This window comes from Plectropomus leopardus, chromosome 5, assembly GCF_026936395.1.
Source record: "Plectropomus leopardus strain MGB_pleo_1.0 chromosome 5, ASM2693639v1, whole genome shotgun sequence".
Taxonomy (NCBI): Eukaryota; Metazoa; Chordata; class Actinopteri; order Perciformes; family Serranidae; genus Plectropomus; species Plectropomus leopardus.
This window is the reverse complement of record NC_142180.1, coordinates 4,599,440-4,618,407: the sequence shown is the minus strand read 5'-3', so window position 1 is coordinate 4,618,407 and position 18,968 is coordinate 4,599,440. Positions and strand designations below refer to the sequence as shown.

Below are 18,968 nucleotides of genomic sequence, written 5' to 3'. Positions count from 1 at the left end.
TGTGTGATACGCTTCATGAGGACGAGGGAAAACAAAAAACACATGGAGCTACTTTGATTTTATAAATGGAGGATCTGTTGGCTTAGTAGTGTCCAAGGTCGTGACACGCACATGCACAGAACGTATACAGATATACATACACACACACACATATACACACACACTCTCTGAACCCATAATCAGATCTGAAAACCATTTATGCCGTAAAATATTTATGATTGCTCACACAGGCATTTCATATCCAGTATGAGAAACGTGTGTGTGTGTGTGTTTGGAAGAGGGGATGGTTCCAAATTAGACTGTAATTGAAAACAAATCCACATAGTAGTTTTTTTTTGGAGCAGTAATGAGGTTAAGTCACTGTTTGCCTCCTCCAGTCCGTCAGTCAGAGTGAGGAATCATGTGAGACAGAGACATACGAGTCGCTGCCCTGCGCCTTGGCTGCTCCTCTGTCATGGGAGAATAAAGCCAGCATCACACCTCATCCATCCAACTGCTCGCCAACTAACACACACACACACACACACACACACACATGCGTGCACGCACGCACACACACACACACACACACACACACACACACACACACACACACACACACACAGAGGTACTTATTTCACAAAGGAGTGCACACTGTGACAGGGCTGGCCCTGGCATTTTTGTGGCCCTAAGCAACAAAATCTAATTACATTTCAAAAATATTTGTCTTGAGTCCTAAAATTACGTACTGCAACCCTAATTACGTAATTTGTTATTATTCTAAAAACATCCTAAACCCAAAATGTTGAAGAGCGCACCTTGAATTTGTCATTTTTTTAATAGAGCTCTTAAAGCCCCAATTTTTTTAAACCCCAATCCTCAAATGTATTCTTTGTTGTACTCCAAAAGTTTATTATTACACTTCAAACTTGTTTTTTTAATGATAATTACAAACTTTTTGGGAAATCTCCAAATCCATAATTTTGGAATATTACTATACTATATAACTGCAAAATTTCTTACAGTGGTCCCCAATCCCAAAATTTTAATCATTTACTATAGCTGCAAAATTTCTGACAGCAATCCCCAAATCCCAAAATTGTTACAACTGAAAACATATTACAGGAGTCCCCAAATGGCAAAATTTGTAATATTTGTTATAAATTTTCAAAATTTGGTATAGCTTGCTTTGAATTTGTTTTGTCATTGTCTATTTGTTTTAAAATATCATACTGTGGCCCCAGACTTTTGTTGTGTATTGCAATTCCAAAATTTGTTATCACACCAAAATGTGGTAACACATATCACATATTAAAATGAAAATATATTGAAAGAAATCTAAAAAAAGGGAAAATAAGAAATAATCCAAAAGAGAGAGTTAACATTCTTTATTTCTGTGGGGCCCCTGGTGGCTCATATGGGTATATTTTTACCCTAATATGTACACTTGATGGTTTGCTGTGCAACAGTGGCCCTGGCCTGAATGTGTTGTTGTGTGTGTATATACACGTGCAGTATATAGTCTAAAGTGTGCGTTGCATGCTAGCCGGAATAAAACCCCAGCAGTGGTAATACATCACACTGGCGGGAGTCTATTCCTCACCACATCTCCTCTGTGTTGGAGGATCCTCTGCTCTATGATATTAAACCCCGGTGCGGTGCGTCATCATGAAAAACCTACAATGTCTGGCAACCTTGCAAAGCGCAGCATTGCCCCCTTATTTTAACAGAACAAAAGCTTTGAGCTGTCAAAAAGCACCCATCTGGAGCCAAAGAGAGAGGCTTCATTGTTCTCCCTCCCTCCACCTCTCCTCCACGACCCCATCTTCCTGTTGTGCTGGCTTGGCGGCGAGTAGGGGATTTTTATTTTGGTTTCTCTGCTGGAGGTCAAAGTTCCCTGGGATGTGGAATCAGAGGAGACGTTGCCATGTTTCCCCTCCCTCGTTTTTCAACCCTTCCCAGCGGTCCCTCTGGAATAGCGAGCAGCGCATTTCATCTTCCATGAGAAACGGCAGCAAGCAGCACAGTGGAGGCGGCGGTGGTGCGGAGCTGCATAATCACACGGCATGCAGAGGTCTGTGCAGGCACGCAATACCACGTATGATGCGTATGCAGGCATGCGAGCAAGCACATGTGCTGCTGCAGATGATTTCACACACATACACACACCCAGATGCTTAGATATTGCTCAATGCTCACTATTAATTTCTGTTTTTTTACAACCTAGGTGATATAGTAATTTTTATCCAGAATTTCAGATATGAAAGAATTTTTTTCTTTGGCTTTAAAGCAGAAACCAGGATTCGATTCATATTTAAAGTCAACTTTAACCCTGTTAATCAAAGCTCTCCCCAGGAAGAACAGTGTCTTGCTCCCCTTTTCCACCAAAGCTAACATGTGCACACAGGCCTTTTAAACAGGGAGAAATATACTAAAAATAAGCAATAGACTCCTTTACCATTGCCAGGAGATGAGTGGGCTATTAATTTCTATGTGTCTGTTTTGGGTATTTTTGGTGTGTCACGTTCAACATCAAGGACAGCTCGGACAACAGGTTGGTAAACAGAAGAAAGCAGCATGGAGGACATTGTAAATGTAACAGTGGTTACATCTTTAATTTACATCTCTAAGGCTGCTTATTCAGTCTCTTTCAAACTCTGTGCTGACTAATTTGGAAATATGTTTCAGCACTTCTTGAGCGGAGGACGGACAGTATTTAGTGGTGGTGCATCTTTGCATCTTGCTGGTCAAGGGGCTAAAATTAGCGTGTGTATGGAAGTTTTTAAACACCGGTAAACCCACCATTGTGTGCAGAGGAGAGCAATGTACACAGTCCTGCAACAGATGAGTTTGCTTTTCTGTGTGTGGGTTGTTTTTTTTTGCTGGTGCAGGGGCTAAAATTTATACATTCACTCAGATGTTGTGTTCCCATCACTGCCGATCGGAGCCAGAGCTAATAAATACCAATGAGTACTACAGAGTGGTTTGATGCAGGTGTGAATGCCGGATGCTGTGAATTGTAACCCTTCCCATTACATACAAAAGCTAGATGTTAGCAGGTGTCAGTGCATTTTGGAAAAGGGGCTTTAAGGTTGTGCAATGCATTTCAAAACTATGGTAGTTATGGTAAGTTAGTGTTGCACCATTGCTCTGAAATCCAGTGGACATGTACACTAGACATTTGGGTAATGATCCAAAGTCCACCTTCATTTGAACCATTAATATCTGTGTTTAACTTAATGGTGTTAAATTGGACCATGTGGCGATGCTCTGTGGACATTGTAAAGCTGTGTTCCTGTGTCCCTGCGATTAAGCTGCTGTGCAAAATGTTATCATAACCAATAAGAATAATAACTAAAACCACAAAAAAAGACCCAAACTTTTTCTTCAAGTCTGGCTGGACGTGATGGAGCTCTTTAGGGGCCCACGTCAATTACACGATTATCTTAACCAAGCTGACTGAGAGGCCTTGAGACCTTTTTCGCAAAACGCAATCAGACGAACATTCATCACAAAAGCCCTCTTCTTTTCTTCCTTCCACCTCTTTTTTTTATTTTTTTGCAGTCTTTCCTTTCTGCACATGAGTCAAAGCGGAGATGTTTTCATGACACACCTCCACGTGATGCCAGGTAAGCATATGACACAGTGATGAGTGGGCCGCAGATGCGTCCGTCAGCAGCAGCGGGAGCCGCGGCGTTCCTGTGTTTCTGGCCGACAGACAGACAGCAGAGATGACTCTCCCTTGTTGTTGCGCGGCAGAATGATGAGTCATTAAGTGTTTTTAGGAGGCCTTTTTAGATGTCTGTCCCCCCCACCCCACCCACTCCTGCCTGCCCGGTTCAGCCCGGCTGTTCACTGCGAGTTAGGGGGGGTTTAATATTTTCCGTGCACTGTGTCCAGGACATTTACAGTTGGCGTCAGGGTACGCTGTTGGTCTGAGGAGAGGCACTTTGAAGTGTTTGTGGTTTCGCCACATCTGCAGGCAAGATGTGCGTACGGGGCTGGGGGTTCGGGGGGGTTGGGGGCGGTTCAGAAGAGGGGGAGGAGAGTTTCTGTCGGTGCTCCTAATGTCATGTGACAATGAACAACATCCCTTAACTCTTTCCAAGGATTGCTCGGTGGATCGGAGAAGCCCATGGTGGTGCGCTCGTTAAATTCTCATTTCTCATCGGGAAATGTGTGCATGTTTTCTGCTGAGAACCAAATGTGGCAGGCATCATGTGTTTGTGTACACACACAGACAGGGATCCTGTCCACAGGAAGAGGAGGATCGTGAGGCAGGGCTGAGAGAGGGACTTTCCCAACATGTGCTTTTTATGTTGTCAGGGAGGTGTCTCTGCTATAATGTTGATGAATGCCTCACATTACTCCAGCATTTAGCCTCAAAAACAGAACGCCGGCTGAGTTGATTAAATGCTTGTTAGTACAACTTTGCAGGATCATTATTTTTAGTTTGTTTTACACAATCTAAATATAGACCCAAAAAAAGCTATAAAAACATCAGCATCATGTTTTTTTAAGTCCAACCACAGGGCAGGGGTGAAGCCAGGGTGGTGCCGCGGTGCCCCATTAAACCGTACTGCGGTACCCGTTAAACCCCTCGTCAGACATCGGTTGTCTCTCCTCTTCTACACAGCCCAAACTTCACCCTGTGAGCCGCCAAAGCAAAGTGGAACGTCTCTACAGAATTAAGCCCCCGCCGCAGGGACATCGGTTTAATCATCAGTTTATGGAGCTGGATTTTGCTGAGCCCATAGTCGCCGCGCCCACAAGTATTTTCACATTTCATTAGCTCGCGAGCTTTGCCAGGGTGGCGGCAGAGGAAGAGGGAGGCGGTGAGCTGGTGTTGATCCCCGCGTTGGAATTTTGACTTCTTCATTTTCCACACTTTTATTCTGCCATATTCCTCTCCCTCCCATGCTTCCAGACGCCGGCCCTGCCATTTGCAACCATTATTAAAGTCATATTTCACAGCTTAGTTCATAAAATCGACTCAACTTGCTTCAAATTAGGAGGATTGCCCCCCCCCCCCTGTTCTCCCTTGGCTGCCCCTGCAAAGCATCGGGGAGAATGATGGGTTAGCACTGGATTTCACACAGTTTCTGCCATCGAGCTGCAAGCTGCCACCTCAGGTCAGGATCTCCTGGCTCACATCAGGTTCAGGTTTGAGTCTTGGCTCCTGTACACATGGAGGCAAATTTCCTCACACCATAAATACTGCAATGATTGAGACTGTAAGTGTGACGGTCTCTGCCTGCACAGACACAGGCTCACTGCTGCACTACTGTTAACCTGCTGCATGTGGGGGAATATGTCTACATGAAAGTTTTCTGCACTTTGCATCAATTTCGTAAATATATTAAGATGATAAGACAGAGGGTTGAGAACAGGTGTTTTTCTGCAGTAGACCAAACTTGAGCTCATACATATCTAGCCTACGTGAAATTAGCAAGAAAAACATTAGAATTTAATATTCATCTACAGGTTAAGGCCTTAACCTGTAGGCGTTAACTGTTGCACATTTAAAAGTAAATACAACCTCACATTGCATCATTTAGGTTACTTGCAGGGCAAACATGTGAGACAAGAGAGAGAAATGGGGCCCACAGTATCATTTCATAACTCAGGTAGCCATTGTTAAATGGGTCAGATAATAATATTCAGGTGGATGATGATGACGAGAAGGACGCAAGGATGACAGGCTAGCTTTAGAGACCAAAACTGTTTTTTTTTTACCAGGCAGTGAACATTTCTGCTGTAAAGTTTGGCATTTTAACATGGGGATCTATGGGGATTGACTGTTTTGGAGCCATTTTCAAGGATTTTTTTTGCACTTTGCATTGGCTTCATTTTTCAGCCTCCGAGGTTGCTGCTTGTTAAAGCCTACTAATTTCCCGGAAGGACTGTTGTATATCCATGTTCAGCTCATTCTTATTTCGACCTTGTAAAATAGCACTGCTATTTCAGTGCTTTTGGCGTAAGAGTATAACACCAAAAGGCACCTTTTGCATCCCCATAAAGTGCTGCAGTGTCAGGTGAGAACACAACTGGACAGAACCAGTCACAGTGCTATTATATCCCGGCAGACAGCCAGACGGCACCTGCCTGATCCACCTTTTTGTACACCTTAGCATATTCCTCTTTCCCATAACCCTAACCATTCATGCCAGCATGTGCTTTGGTTGGATGTCCTGACATTACTTGCCATGTGCTTTTGTTGCCTAAACATAACCACATGCAGTGTCATCCCACCATGTGCATTTGTTTACATCACAGAAGCAGCATCCCATAACGTAAAGAGCAAACGCAGAGGTTTACCTAAGACATAACATTTGTCACAACTTGGGATGAGAATGTGTTGCCATGTTGAGTAAGAGCTTGCTCCACTGCCCCCAAGTGTCTAAAGAAATCACTGAATGCAGATAACTTAAAGGTAACGATGTTCACCATTTACTGTGTGCAGCTGCAGAAAAAAATCACGAGAGCATCAATCTTCTGGTTGTTTTTTTTTTTTTTTTACTTTTTATGTACATTTCTTTTTTCTACATTGACCTATAGCTGTTGCTGCTGCTCTTCAGATGCTGCATGAGTGAACTTTCAATTCCTTTCAAACCCTGTGGGTTTTTAATGATTCTTCCACACATTCCCCTTTTTTTACCAGCACTGGATTTTTCCTTTAATTCTCTCATATGTGTAACTAAGCAAACAAACAAATAAACCTCTTTTGAGTGTTTCAAGAAGTAAATGGTGATAGAAGGCCAAAAAAGGTATTTCCCAATCACATCAACTGAAGTATTCTAAGTGAAACACTTCCATTCATGCTTTTACTTTATCATTAATTACCTTTGATGTCATCTATCATCTCTTTTCTACACAAATAACCTCTTATCCTATCCTCTTTCCTTGGAGCAGTCAGCCCATATGAGGGCCAAATTACTATTAGGTTTGACTAAAAATGTCGCCCATGTGAGTCCAATAAATTTCCCCCTCACATCTTAACCACCGGGGTGTTTCAATGTTCCCCTTGTATACAAGCCCAGGAACACGACTGAACAATGTCTCCCTCCATCATAAACTCCTTTAGTGTGGTCTTAAAAGTTCACATCCTGTTTTTCCTCCAAAATGCAAACACCCTGCTTGAGGTTGAGGATCTTCGAATGGCTTAAAACCAGGAGAGGAAAAAAACACACACATAAGAAGCTCAAAGATGCTGCTGCTCTTTCCTGTGTGGGAAGAGAATAAGGAGTCACTTCAGACTGAGAGGTGTTTACTGTCTCTTCCTCTGTCTCACTGCTTGTTGTAGCAGATGCATTAGGAACACTGAGACTGTCCTCACCAGCATTGGTTGTTTGTTCAAATGCCTAAAATGACCTGGATTTATGTTTATCTGACAGGTGACCTCTCACAATGAATTATAACTTTTGTGCTACACAAGAAATTTAGAAGGAAGCAGAAAATATGCATGTGACTTTGACGCCTAGTGACCAACATCAAGATTACTGTAATAACATAAGGGGGGGGTTCACACGGCAACCTTGTTTTGCATGAAACATGAAACTTTTGTCACGGTTTGGTCTTTAGTTTACACAAAAACAGCGTTTATGGGGCCTGAAAACGCAAACTTTAGAAACTGGGTTCCAAAGTGAATTTTTTTTTTAAATGCCACCACTTCTGTCACTGTGTAAACTGGCATGTGCAGATCCTGTGAGAACGCTGACCTTACGGCTGCACGCCACGTATGCAGATTATGTATCATGTACTACACTTAAAGAACTCTAACCAGGAGAAGTTGGTTGCAAGTTGGAGTCAGCTAGTTGAAATCGGCAGTCCTCACCACTAGATGTCACTAAATCTTACACACTGGACCTTTAAACTGCAGACCTGTTTGCACCTGTGTTCTTACAATGATGGATACCATTGTCCTCTTAAACTAAAACGGGTGCCAGTCATTTGAACCTAGTTAGATTGCAAATGCATAAACACCTCACAAATACCTCATAAAAGGGCTTGAGACGCTGAGGCATCGCGATTTGGTTAGTTGACTGCCGTTTCAAAGCCTGGAGTTTGGCGTTTTGTCCATCTCCATCTTGGTTTGACTCAGAGGTGGATCTGACTCAGGTTGAGGCGACGGCTCGGAGATAGTCTGTCACTCAAGCAGCCCCACTGTTAAATGTGCATAACTTTGGCCTTAATACAATGTCAATGGTTGAGTTAAAAAAAAAAAAAAAAACGGCCCACATTCAATTGTATTAAATGTTAAAATTAGCTATAGAGACCAAACTGGTTTTGTACCAGGCTGTAAACATGTTTATTTCTGCTGTTAAGTTGAGCATTTTAACGTGGAGGTCGATGGGGATTAACTCTGTTTTGGAGCCAGCCTCAAGTGGCCATTAGAGGAACTGCAGTTTTTGGCACTTCAGCATTGGCTTCACTTTTCAACCCTGGATGTTGCCTATCTATTCTGACACCTCTGTTCCCAAATATACGTAGTGTAAGAGTACCTGTACATCTGTGTGAAATCATGTAAGAAAGTCCTGTTAGAAAGGTTAGAGCAGCACTTTTGGCCAGGTTTGCCAATGCACTAAATGTTGCCTCATTTGTGACGCCTTACAAATGAGATAATGGTGCACTCTTACACATTTTACCATGTCTATACACGTCAATACTGAAAATCGTGTTTCTGGAAATGTCCCTAGAGAGAGTTGTACAAAAGGACCATTTTCAGGGCCCTAAAACGCAGTTTGTGTGAGGACAAAAGGCTAAAATGCATGAATAAACCTGCGTTTTCAAATATACTTACTTTCTTCCTATACTACACTTATTTGATGAAAACAAAAGCTGCTGAGACCTTTTTCTGGGTTTGACATCATTCGCATTACACACAGTCATTTTGTTCACTGTTAATATTCAAGATTTGATTAGTGAAGTGTTTTTCTTTATGATAACCACACCTTAACCGTACTGCAGTTGTTATGCAGGAATATCATGGGAATAATTGATTTTATGAAATTGGCAGTAAACATAAAAAACATTGCCAAAGTGAAGTTTTACAGAATCGTCCAATTACATTAGTTGGCAAATGGGCTGCAAGCTCTCACTGTATAAATGGTAACACACACACACACGCATACACACACACACACACACACACACACACACACACACACACACACACACAGGGCTCTACAGAATGAAATTGAATAATAAACTGTTGGCATCAAACCACAACTTATTATGAAGGCCGAACCCCCACCGGCAGAAATGAGCTCTGCCTCCCAAAGATCAAGAGACAGGAAATACCTGCCGCTGAAGGGCCGGCTCTCTCAGGTCCCTGCAGATTTACTGGAGCAGCTAATGGCTCCAGCAGCGGGGCCTGTTTCTCTGCCCTCCTTCTCATGAATACATCACATCACACTCACACACAGGCCAAACACACACACACACACACACACACAGGGAGATACACATACATGCACACATAGGTATTTTATGCTTAATGTGCAATGTGTAATGCCTGGCCACATGCTCCGAAGAAATGGGGGGCAACATTTCACTGACCTTTTGATCGTACAATCTAAATTTACAGCCACTGATCAAATATTGAAAAAAGAGCTAATTACTAACTAAAAGCATGGTGAGAATACACAAAGTTTGACTCATCTGTCAAAAAAACACTATCATATAATGTTTGCGTGTAGCATTGGCATATAGTTCATGTTACAGCTCGCCAAGCTCAGCTTTAGTAAGACTTAAGTAGCAAGAAAACTGACACATCAAAGCCATGTCCTGACACCATTGGAATGTTTTTCAGTAAAGAATTGTTTTTATGTCATTAGTTGCACTCAAGATACATTTTGCTGAAAAGCCCATGTTGGATGTTACTTACAGTCTAAAAGAAACGTTAAGAGTTCATTTTAAAACCTAATTTCTTTATACGCAAAGACATGTCTCCAGCGTTGGAGAGAACCACCAATGTATACTCTGGTTTTACTGGAATATCTCTTCTCTTTGCTGGCGAATGTGGCAAGTAGCCGACAGCAGATTGTGACAGAGGTGGCTATTTAAAAAGTTATGCATTTTAAATCATATTAGCGTGGATGTTTTTACTACATAGTGTATAATAATAACTGGATACCAGAACCCATGATAGTGTCTATTCAGTTCAATGGAGCTGCTTGCCTGGGGCATAATACCAAAAAAATGTAACTTCCAGTGGTATGCAGAGCTTTGTGCTGGCATCAAGTTTAATTTTTTTTTTTTGCACTTAACACTTAACAAACAACATTTTTGTTTCCTCCGTATATATTATACTAATTGAAGGAGCTGAGCTGGAAATTCCAAGATTAAACAAAAATACAGAAATGTGCCAAAAAATGTCAAATGCATGAACAGTGCAAAAAAAAGTGTGTAAAATGAATCTAACAGTCCAGTATGAGTCTCCGACCTTTGGGAAGGCTGGACGGTCTGTTTAAGACTTATTTAAGTTGCATTCATTAGTTTGTCTTTGTTTTCACTTGGTCTTACTATTACTGATAAGACGGTTTCTTGAAATAAAATTTAAAAAAAGATCTTTTGAGTTCCTGTTGCCTGCTGTCTTCTGCATTTGAGCCCACCTGCTCTGCATCTCATGAAAGACAAAATTGCAAAATGGACCTTTTTCACAGCAGACACTTTGACTTGTAGTAAGAAAGGCACAAGTGAAATGGATTACACAAACAATGGCTCAGCTGCATTCATTGTCCTAGTAAGCTATTCCACTAGGCCAGTATGCACAATAAAATGGAATGCAGCCATTATTAATGATGTTGAATATACCTGTGCTTTTTCTGCTATGTTTGTCAAAATTTCTGCTGTAAAAAAAGGTATATCAAAATATAAATGGAAGTGTGTTAACAAGGTGTTAACAAGCATTCATTCATTCATTCATTTTCTGTAACCGCTTGTCCTCGTAAGGGTCGCGGGGGGGCTGGAGCCAATCCTAGCTGTCATCGGGTGGAAGGCGGGGTACACCCTGGACAGGTCGCCAGACTATCGCAGGGCCGACACATATACACAGACAACATACACGCTCACAGTCACACCTAAGGACAATTTAGAGTCACCAATCAACCTGAGCTGCATGTCTTTGGACTGTGGGAGGAAGCCAGAGAAATATGTAAGGGGCTGCTTAGGTGGGGGCGTGTTGATTCATGTATTAATGACAGAATGACTTTGAGTATAGGAAGTCCAGTTTGTATAACAGTGAGTTTGAAGGTTTATCAGTTAGCAAATACTGCAAGACAAGATTTTAGCGAAGTTGTCACAGTGGCACTCATTTAATCTTTCATTACATAAATTAATTTTTGCTGCATTCCAGCAAAGATTGAGCTAGATTTGCCAACTTTTTTGCGGACGACCCTTACTTTTTTTTTCTTTTCAAGATCTCTTCTTGATAGGGCAGCTGGCATGTAAATACTGTGGTCTGTCTCACTGAAATGACAACACATTCTGATCCCAACTCATCACATGTTACCACTCTGTCAGTGACCTTCTGCGTCTACTTATGATGTTTTAGGTATCCTCCTGCGTCAGCTGTTTACGCCCTGGGATGCCGTTACGGTGATGTCAACAAATGCACGTAGCGGGATGGAGCAGCATGGTCCTTATGTTTACACAACAACATGGACTGTCACAATGGTTGGGATTAGGCAACAAAGTCATGGATGATTAGGTTTAGGCAAAAGGAGAAAGGAAGAATGGAAAAAGGAAAGGAAAGTAAACCAAAGAAGCAAGGAATGATTACAAAAGTAGAAGAGCGAGAGAAAATATCAAGAACAGAAGAAAAGAAACATTTAAGATGAAAATATTGATAAATATTGATAAAAATATTTTATTTGTTTTTCTCATGTTGAATTAAATAAAAAACTTACGTTATCAGATAACTGTACAGGAAAAAAAGTGCAATATTTCCCTTTGAAATTTAAAGGGATTTTTTTTTTTAAGTAATCAAGTAAAATACTTGAATTTAAAACTTGAGTAAAGTTCTAGTTACTTTCTCTGATGCTAAATCGTTCAACACACCCATATACACACTTGACTCCCCAGACACACTTGACTCCCTGCAGACACACAACACGCTCCAAACCTCTGCCTCGCCTGGCTCTCTGCTCTGACTCACGTAGGAAAAAAAGATTTAATCATGGGAGTAAATTGGCTCGGTGGAAAAATGATTCGTCGGGGCATAATGTGCATGTGCGAGCCATTTCGACTCATTACGCCGTGATCTGAAAGGTTATGGAATTGAAACCAGCATGAGGGACGAGGCTTCCAAGGGCACAGAGAGCGCCGGGCCCCGAGAGCGGCTCCACATGCTGTCTGACAACATGCTACCACGGCAACACTGAAGGGGGGCGGCGGCTGCATGAATTGTGGGTAAATCTAATTGGGTGGCTCTGCTCTAAAAACCTCAGTCAGATGAATGAAATGAGGTGTTTGTTGTTCCAAATTGCACTGAATTAATGTATACACTTTCACTTACCACACACACACACACACACACACACACACACACACACACACACACACACGGATGCCATCATATGTGGTGTTTGTTTCCAGCTGTTATGTGCTGTGTGTTTGTTTACAGGGGAACATACGCCACATGGCCATGTGGACACCCAGACGTTCCACTCATGTAATAGCTGAACATGTGAGGTAACATTATGAGCATTAATAGGCCGCTAAAACAGCCAGTGCTCCTCTGATGTTAGGCTCCTTATCACATTTTGGAACAAGGCCCCCATATTAAATAACAAAATACACAATTTGTCCTTGTTCTCTAAAAACACACAAGTAAGTATTTTCTGACCTGACTACCCTATCGGCAGAACAGCGTATGTGCCTTTCCAGAGCACTAATGGAAGCATATCAATTAAAAAAAAAAAAAAATTTAATGCAAAAAGTTTTTGCACTTGCATCAAACGATTCAAAAAAGCCATATTTCCCGAAACACTTTTTTGGCTTTTCTAGGTCAAATGATGTTATGGCTATGTGCTTGTCAGTAGGAACTGGCTCCCTCATGATGCAGCAGGCGTTACAAGAGGTGTTATTGCATCAAATAACTCTCCAAAAGTTGAGTGGTGGCTGCAATAGAAATAAACCTGATAATGTTTTCGACATCCATCGCCATGCTTCTTGGAATGTTATTGCGAGAGGAGAAGTCACAGAATATCACTCAATGGAAACGCAGTCATGTCGCAATCAATAATTCTTGCATCAGTTGTTGTACTGTTTTAATGCACACTTGACTTGATTCTCCATTGCACCTTTTGTATATACATTTTCTGTCCTGCATATTCTATTTTTCATTTTATATTTCTTCTATATTCTATCTTATATCTTATTCTATTCAAAATGACTATATTTCTTTTATGTTTCGTCTATATAATTTTTTTGGCACCAAAACAACAAGTTATATTCCTTGTATATGTAAATGTACTTGGCAATAAAACCCTATTCTGATTCTGAACTGTGTGTTATTTAGAAAATATCGCTTAATCTTTTACACATATCTGTAATGGAAACCCACCTACTGTCACCTTCCGAATAGTCTGACACTGGGTGTAACACCAGCACCCACGTTCCCTATGGTGTAACACTGTAAGTAAAACCAACATTCTTGTTCTCTATACAGTGTACCACAAACACTTTTTTATTCTCTACGACAGTGGTGTAGGTAAGTAATAAAGGGCCCCAGTGCAGGCCATTATGATGGGCCCTTAGTAGAGCTGCACAATTAATCGAATTTTAATCATGATCACGATTTTGGCCGCCACGATTAAATTACCCTGATCGTCTGCGATATTTACATTTGAAATGAGGGCTCTGCTACATAGCTAATAAAGCACTTTCTCAATCAGTCGTCAGTCAACCACCAGGGGGCAAACGTATGGTTAAGGCTTCATTAAGCTGCCTAAATAACAAGCGAGCGCACCCTGAGGCAGGAGCCTTTTGTCACACCGTGGACTGACGAAAGTGAGTCATGTTGAGAGAAGAAAGTACAGCAGGAATTAGAGAGGAGCATCACGGTGAGGAGCTAGTGCCTCAAAAGGGATCAACATCTGTTGTCTGGACCTGTTTCGGATTCAGGGCAAGTGACGTTAAACAAGTAGTAGTCATATGTAAAGAGTGCAGCAGAGTTGTGTCTGCTCCACAGGGTAACACAACTAATCTGTTCAACCATCTGAAAACATCACAAACACGAGGAATGCATCAAGGCCAAAGCTAACGTTTCTTCACACAATCCCCGTCCGTGTCCAGCGGCAACCCAGACAACAATAAAAGCGACCCTGCACCGGGCAACACTGTATCCATCTACCTCCGAAAGACACGCTGAAATAACAGACGCAATATCGTTTTATTTGGCCAAAGACATGTGTCCAGTAAATACAGTAAGCAACGAGGACTTTAGAAAAATGTTCAACACACTGGACAAGAAATATGTGATCCCCTCGCGCAATAATTTTCGCGAGGGGCACTGTCAGTGGCACTGTCAGTGTTTCTTTTGTGAAGCCAGTCCTCCACCTGTTCAGCTCCTCCATCCTCACAGTAAGTGATGATGTTCCAGACCTTACCAACATCATCAAAACCAAAATCCTCACTTACTCGGAAGAAAAATACAAGGATGCAGAAACACAAGAACTGCTTGATATGGCCTCTGCTCTTGATCCACGCTTCAAGCTGAACTACGTCAGTGAGGACAGACCAGCACCAATCCAGGCCAGACTCATATCTGAGATGGCTGCTTCTGCAAGCATGGTTAGTAATAATTGTGGATACATAGATACAGAATTTATAATAAATTATAGATATTACATGTATTAAAAGTGTTAAAAGGTCATTGATGTGCTGTAATCTGAATATGGATGTGTTTCTGCTCTGAATATATTTCATACAACCGATTTTGTTTTTCTTATTTTATTTATCATGTTCTTTTCAAGGAAAAGGGCCCAACTGATCCATGTGGAGGGACTGCAGACAGTGCAGAGGATGGACCCAGTACATCTAAGAAAAAGAAGACCTTGGGGAGCTTCTTCAAGGTCTCTAGGGCAGCCACACCAAGATCTCCACAGCAGAAACAACAGGCTGTAGCCTCTGAGCTTCAGTCTTACCTACAGTGTGCCAACCTTGTCAGTGAAGAGGACCCCTTGGACTGGTTGAAGGAACATCAGAAACTCTACCTACGACTTTTAAAGCTGGCAAAAAAGTACTTGTGCATTCCTGCAACAAGTTCCCTGTCAGAGAGGGTCTTTAGCACTGGGGGAAATGTAGTGACCTGCCTTCGCTCACCTCTCAAGCCAGAAAATGTTGACAGGCTGGTGTTTCTTGCCAAAAATCTGTAGGCCTAAGCCTAATATTATTGCCTTTTCTGTTGAAGCTGAAATTGTTTCCATTGAGTTGCACTTCGTGATTGCACTCTGTAATAGCATATTTATTCAGTTAGCCCTTGGTAAATTTTAAATTGCTGGGTAATTTTTTATTATTATTTATCATGTATTATTATTTAAAGGTTCATTTTGCACTGAAAACTGTTTACATATTGTTTGTTGAGAAGTAGTGCAATAAAAATACAGATGTTTTCCCTAACATGATGAATAATCGTGATTAATAATCTTGATTACAATATTGATCGAAACAATCGTGATGAACATTTTGGCCATAATCGTGCAGCCCTAGCCCTTGGGAATTTTTAGTTAGGAAGCACACACACACATGCACACACTTTGATAGGCACATATACAAAGTACCGACCATATGTTTGGATTTTATAGTGGCAATGTGTTTCCTCGACTGTTGTATTTGCAAAGTAAAGAGATCAAAGACAGAGTGATCAGAGGTATGGATCGTACTATGACAGCCAAAGTTCACAAACGTGACAACAAGCAGCTGAAAACAGAGCCGCTAAACATTTCACTGTCTGCTGAATTGACCATAGACTTTTTCAGGTTTTTTTAGTACAACAACCTCATGACAACTGCTCTCCGTCACATAAAGTCAAGAGATGATAGTAAATAAGAGACAAGAGAGCTGCAATACTTATCAACAAACAACACCATGTCCTGAAAACTGTCCAGTTATAGCAGCATGCACAGTTTAACCACAAAAGATCACACACACAATGACAATTTCAAAAAAATAACGGTTAGACTATCTAATGCTAGGGAACAGCTAGCATCTACTTGGCTATTAGTTGGCTTACCATGACAATTCATTAGCCAGATATCCACCTGGTAGAGACATAAATTTATTAGTAGCTTACAATTTAGCCTTAATTATAAACCTGTGCCTTATTATAAAATTTAAGTTTAACACGACAGCCAAACATTACAATTATTCAGACCAGCGTTATTTAGCTTGCTGCTAGCGTTAGCTTACCTGCTACATGTTTTTTGACACTGTTAGAGCTGTGCGAGGAGCTTGTCCATGAGCTGGCAACTGCTTGTAAAAACTTTATCCAATTTAGAGATCCTTTCAACCTCCTGTTGCTGTTCTTCTCCCTCCCGTCTTTTCTTGCAACCGCTTTTGTGTTTGAATGCTGGCCTTGCCTGTATTTTCCTAGCTTGTCAGCCTTGACAGATTTTCGCTTCAACTTGCTGGAGTCACATTGTCTTGTCACGTGATCAAATAGAGAGTTATGATTGGACAACAACATACACACACACACACACACACACACACACACACACACACACACTACCCAGCAATCACCATTACATTCCAATTATCTGTACATAAATACCTAAGAAAATATTCATTTGATTGAATACTTTTAGTAGTTTGTTGACAGTTTTCACAAGTTATGTAGAATGAGCCTATAATTTTGTTAAAGATTAGTTGGTACTAACTTTTCTTGGACACCACAATAAAGATGGCTTTACATAATTAAGGGTATTTAAATCAACTGGACACACTGCAATAAGACAGTTTCAGATATCATATCATTTCTTTCTAATCCAAAATGTGATAACTTAATTTCATTTCAACTGGACTACTGATAAAGTGCTTTAGTTCTCTTACCCCAATTTATACCTAAAGCAATTGATTATGTGCCCCAATCCTTAACCAAATATCACGAAGAAGAGCTTCACTGGAACCAAGAAGCAAAGGGCAAACAAACCAAGACCCAAACTGACAAAAGCACAATGAAGTAAACTGTCTGTATACTTTTAACTTTTGTGTTTAAGGTTTACTTTCCTAGTTCAGGAAAAAAAATCCCCAAAATCTCCAGTTTTGTTTAGGATCAGTTGAAGAAGAAATAAAAAAGACAGAAATACAGAAATAAAAAAGATGGAACTTCCTGTATGTTTAAAGGGAAGGCAAGTTATGGGAAAAGGGAACAATATGAAAAAAGAACAAGGTGCTGCATGAAGGGAGGATATTCTTGTATGGTTATCATCTTAAAGACATTTTTTTGGTAAAAAAGTTTTATAGTTTAATGCCGTGTTTTCAGTACAACATATTTGAAACAAACAATAGCACATTCCAACAAAAAAATGTTATATATACAAAACTGTTGTTTTGTGTTGTGTAATATATTTGGAAGACAAACGGAAATGCACATACATGCGCACACGCACACACACATGCACGCACACACACACACATGCAGCAGAAATGTTTCACCAGTCTTCAACACTGTGTAGGCCTCAGGGTCTGGCTCCACACACACCAGTATAGCCATGCACATACTGGCCATTATAGTCATGGTGAGTAACACACACACACACACACACAAACACACACACACACACACACAACAGCTCCAGATGGGAATAAATTCCTCATTTTGTTGTTGTGAGCAATGCTTTCCATCAAACTCTCAGCCGGAAGGTCATTTTTGGGAAGAAAAATGATTCCTCTTCTTGGTATTGCACAGTTTCTTTTCCAGCAAGCACAGTTTCAGAAATCATTGGGTATATTGAGCTAAAGTCTGGACCTACTATGTGGATGTCATCATTTGTCACCCTTTGCTTGGCTCAGGGATTAAACCTTTACAGTCAGCAGCACCTGATCCAGGCTCCAAACCCACATCGCTGCATGAAATATGACATGGTTGGGGCCGGGCCTATAAACGGTCTGTGTAACTAATCCCTGCCCTCTGAGCTGAGGAGAGCTGAGTGGTGGGGGGGACCCACCCTCAGACCCTTGACGGCATGCTGAGAGAGAGTTAAAAGCCTGAACGGGCAGCCAAAGAAAAAGCAACCCAAAAATCATCAGTTCTATTTTTTTTTCAGTGACATGATTTACTATGAGAACTGGAGATGAAGAGAAAGCACATTCCTCTTGTGTGGATTCTCCCAGGGAATGGAGGTTAGGTTTACTCCTCTCTCTGTCTCGGTGAAACCATCCCGGCTCCAGAGACCAACTGAGGTTTCTGTCCGAGGCAGATTCCACAAAGACTCAGTGTGTTCAGGATGAAAGGTGCAGGCTGTCTCAGCTGATGGCTCTGCTCTGGAGAGTGAACCCTCTGCTTCTTCCCTGAGGGTGTGTACTATCTACACATGATGGTGGAAGCCATAGTGTGACCATCACTCTGCAGACTGCATTTTCACAACAGCAGGGAAGAGGCTAAAGCTCTGTTAGCACCCCCTACAGGCTGCAGTGCTCACAACATCCCATAATAACAACGCTTTGCTGCCAACACACTCTCATCCCAACTGGTCACACGGTACTGCTCTGTGACCTTCTGTGTCTAACTACGTTTTAGGTATCCTTCTGAGTCAGTTTTTTACGGGATGCCGTTACTGTGATGTCAACAAATGCGCATGGTGGGATGACGCAGCACGGTGCTTATGTTTAAACAACAGCACAAGTCAATCAACAAGGACCATCACGATGATTAGGATTAGGCAACACAGTCATGGATGGTTCGGTGTGGGCAAAAGAGTCCCACGATAAGGTGTGTTCAGAAGGTCAGCCATCCACCTTCACAGTGGGAAGGCCTGCACACG

At 41.5% G+C, this 18,968-nt stretch overlaps 1 protein-coding gene across 1 annotated transcript in view; it reads left to right on the top strand.

The window, feature by feature from the left end:
- LOC148189499 (uncharacterized) overlaps window positions 1-15,999 on the top strand; it is a 32,178-nt gene extending 16,179 nt beyond the window's left edge. Inside the window, exons 4-6 of the mRNA XM_088077316.1 lie at window positions 12,605-12,672; window positions 14,502-14,775; window positions 14,958-15,999. Of these exons, the coding sequence (XP_087933442.1) occupies window positions 12,605-12,672; window positions 14,502-14,775; window positions 14,958-15,359 (744 nt within the window). The 3' untranslated portion in view covers window positions 15,360-15,999. The remainder of the gene's footprint in view (window positions 1-12,604; window positions 12,673-14,501; window positions 14,776-14,957) is intronic.
- The last annotated feature ends 2,969 nt before the right edge of the window (window positions 16,000-18,968 follow it).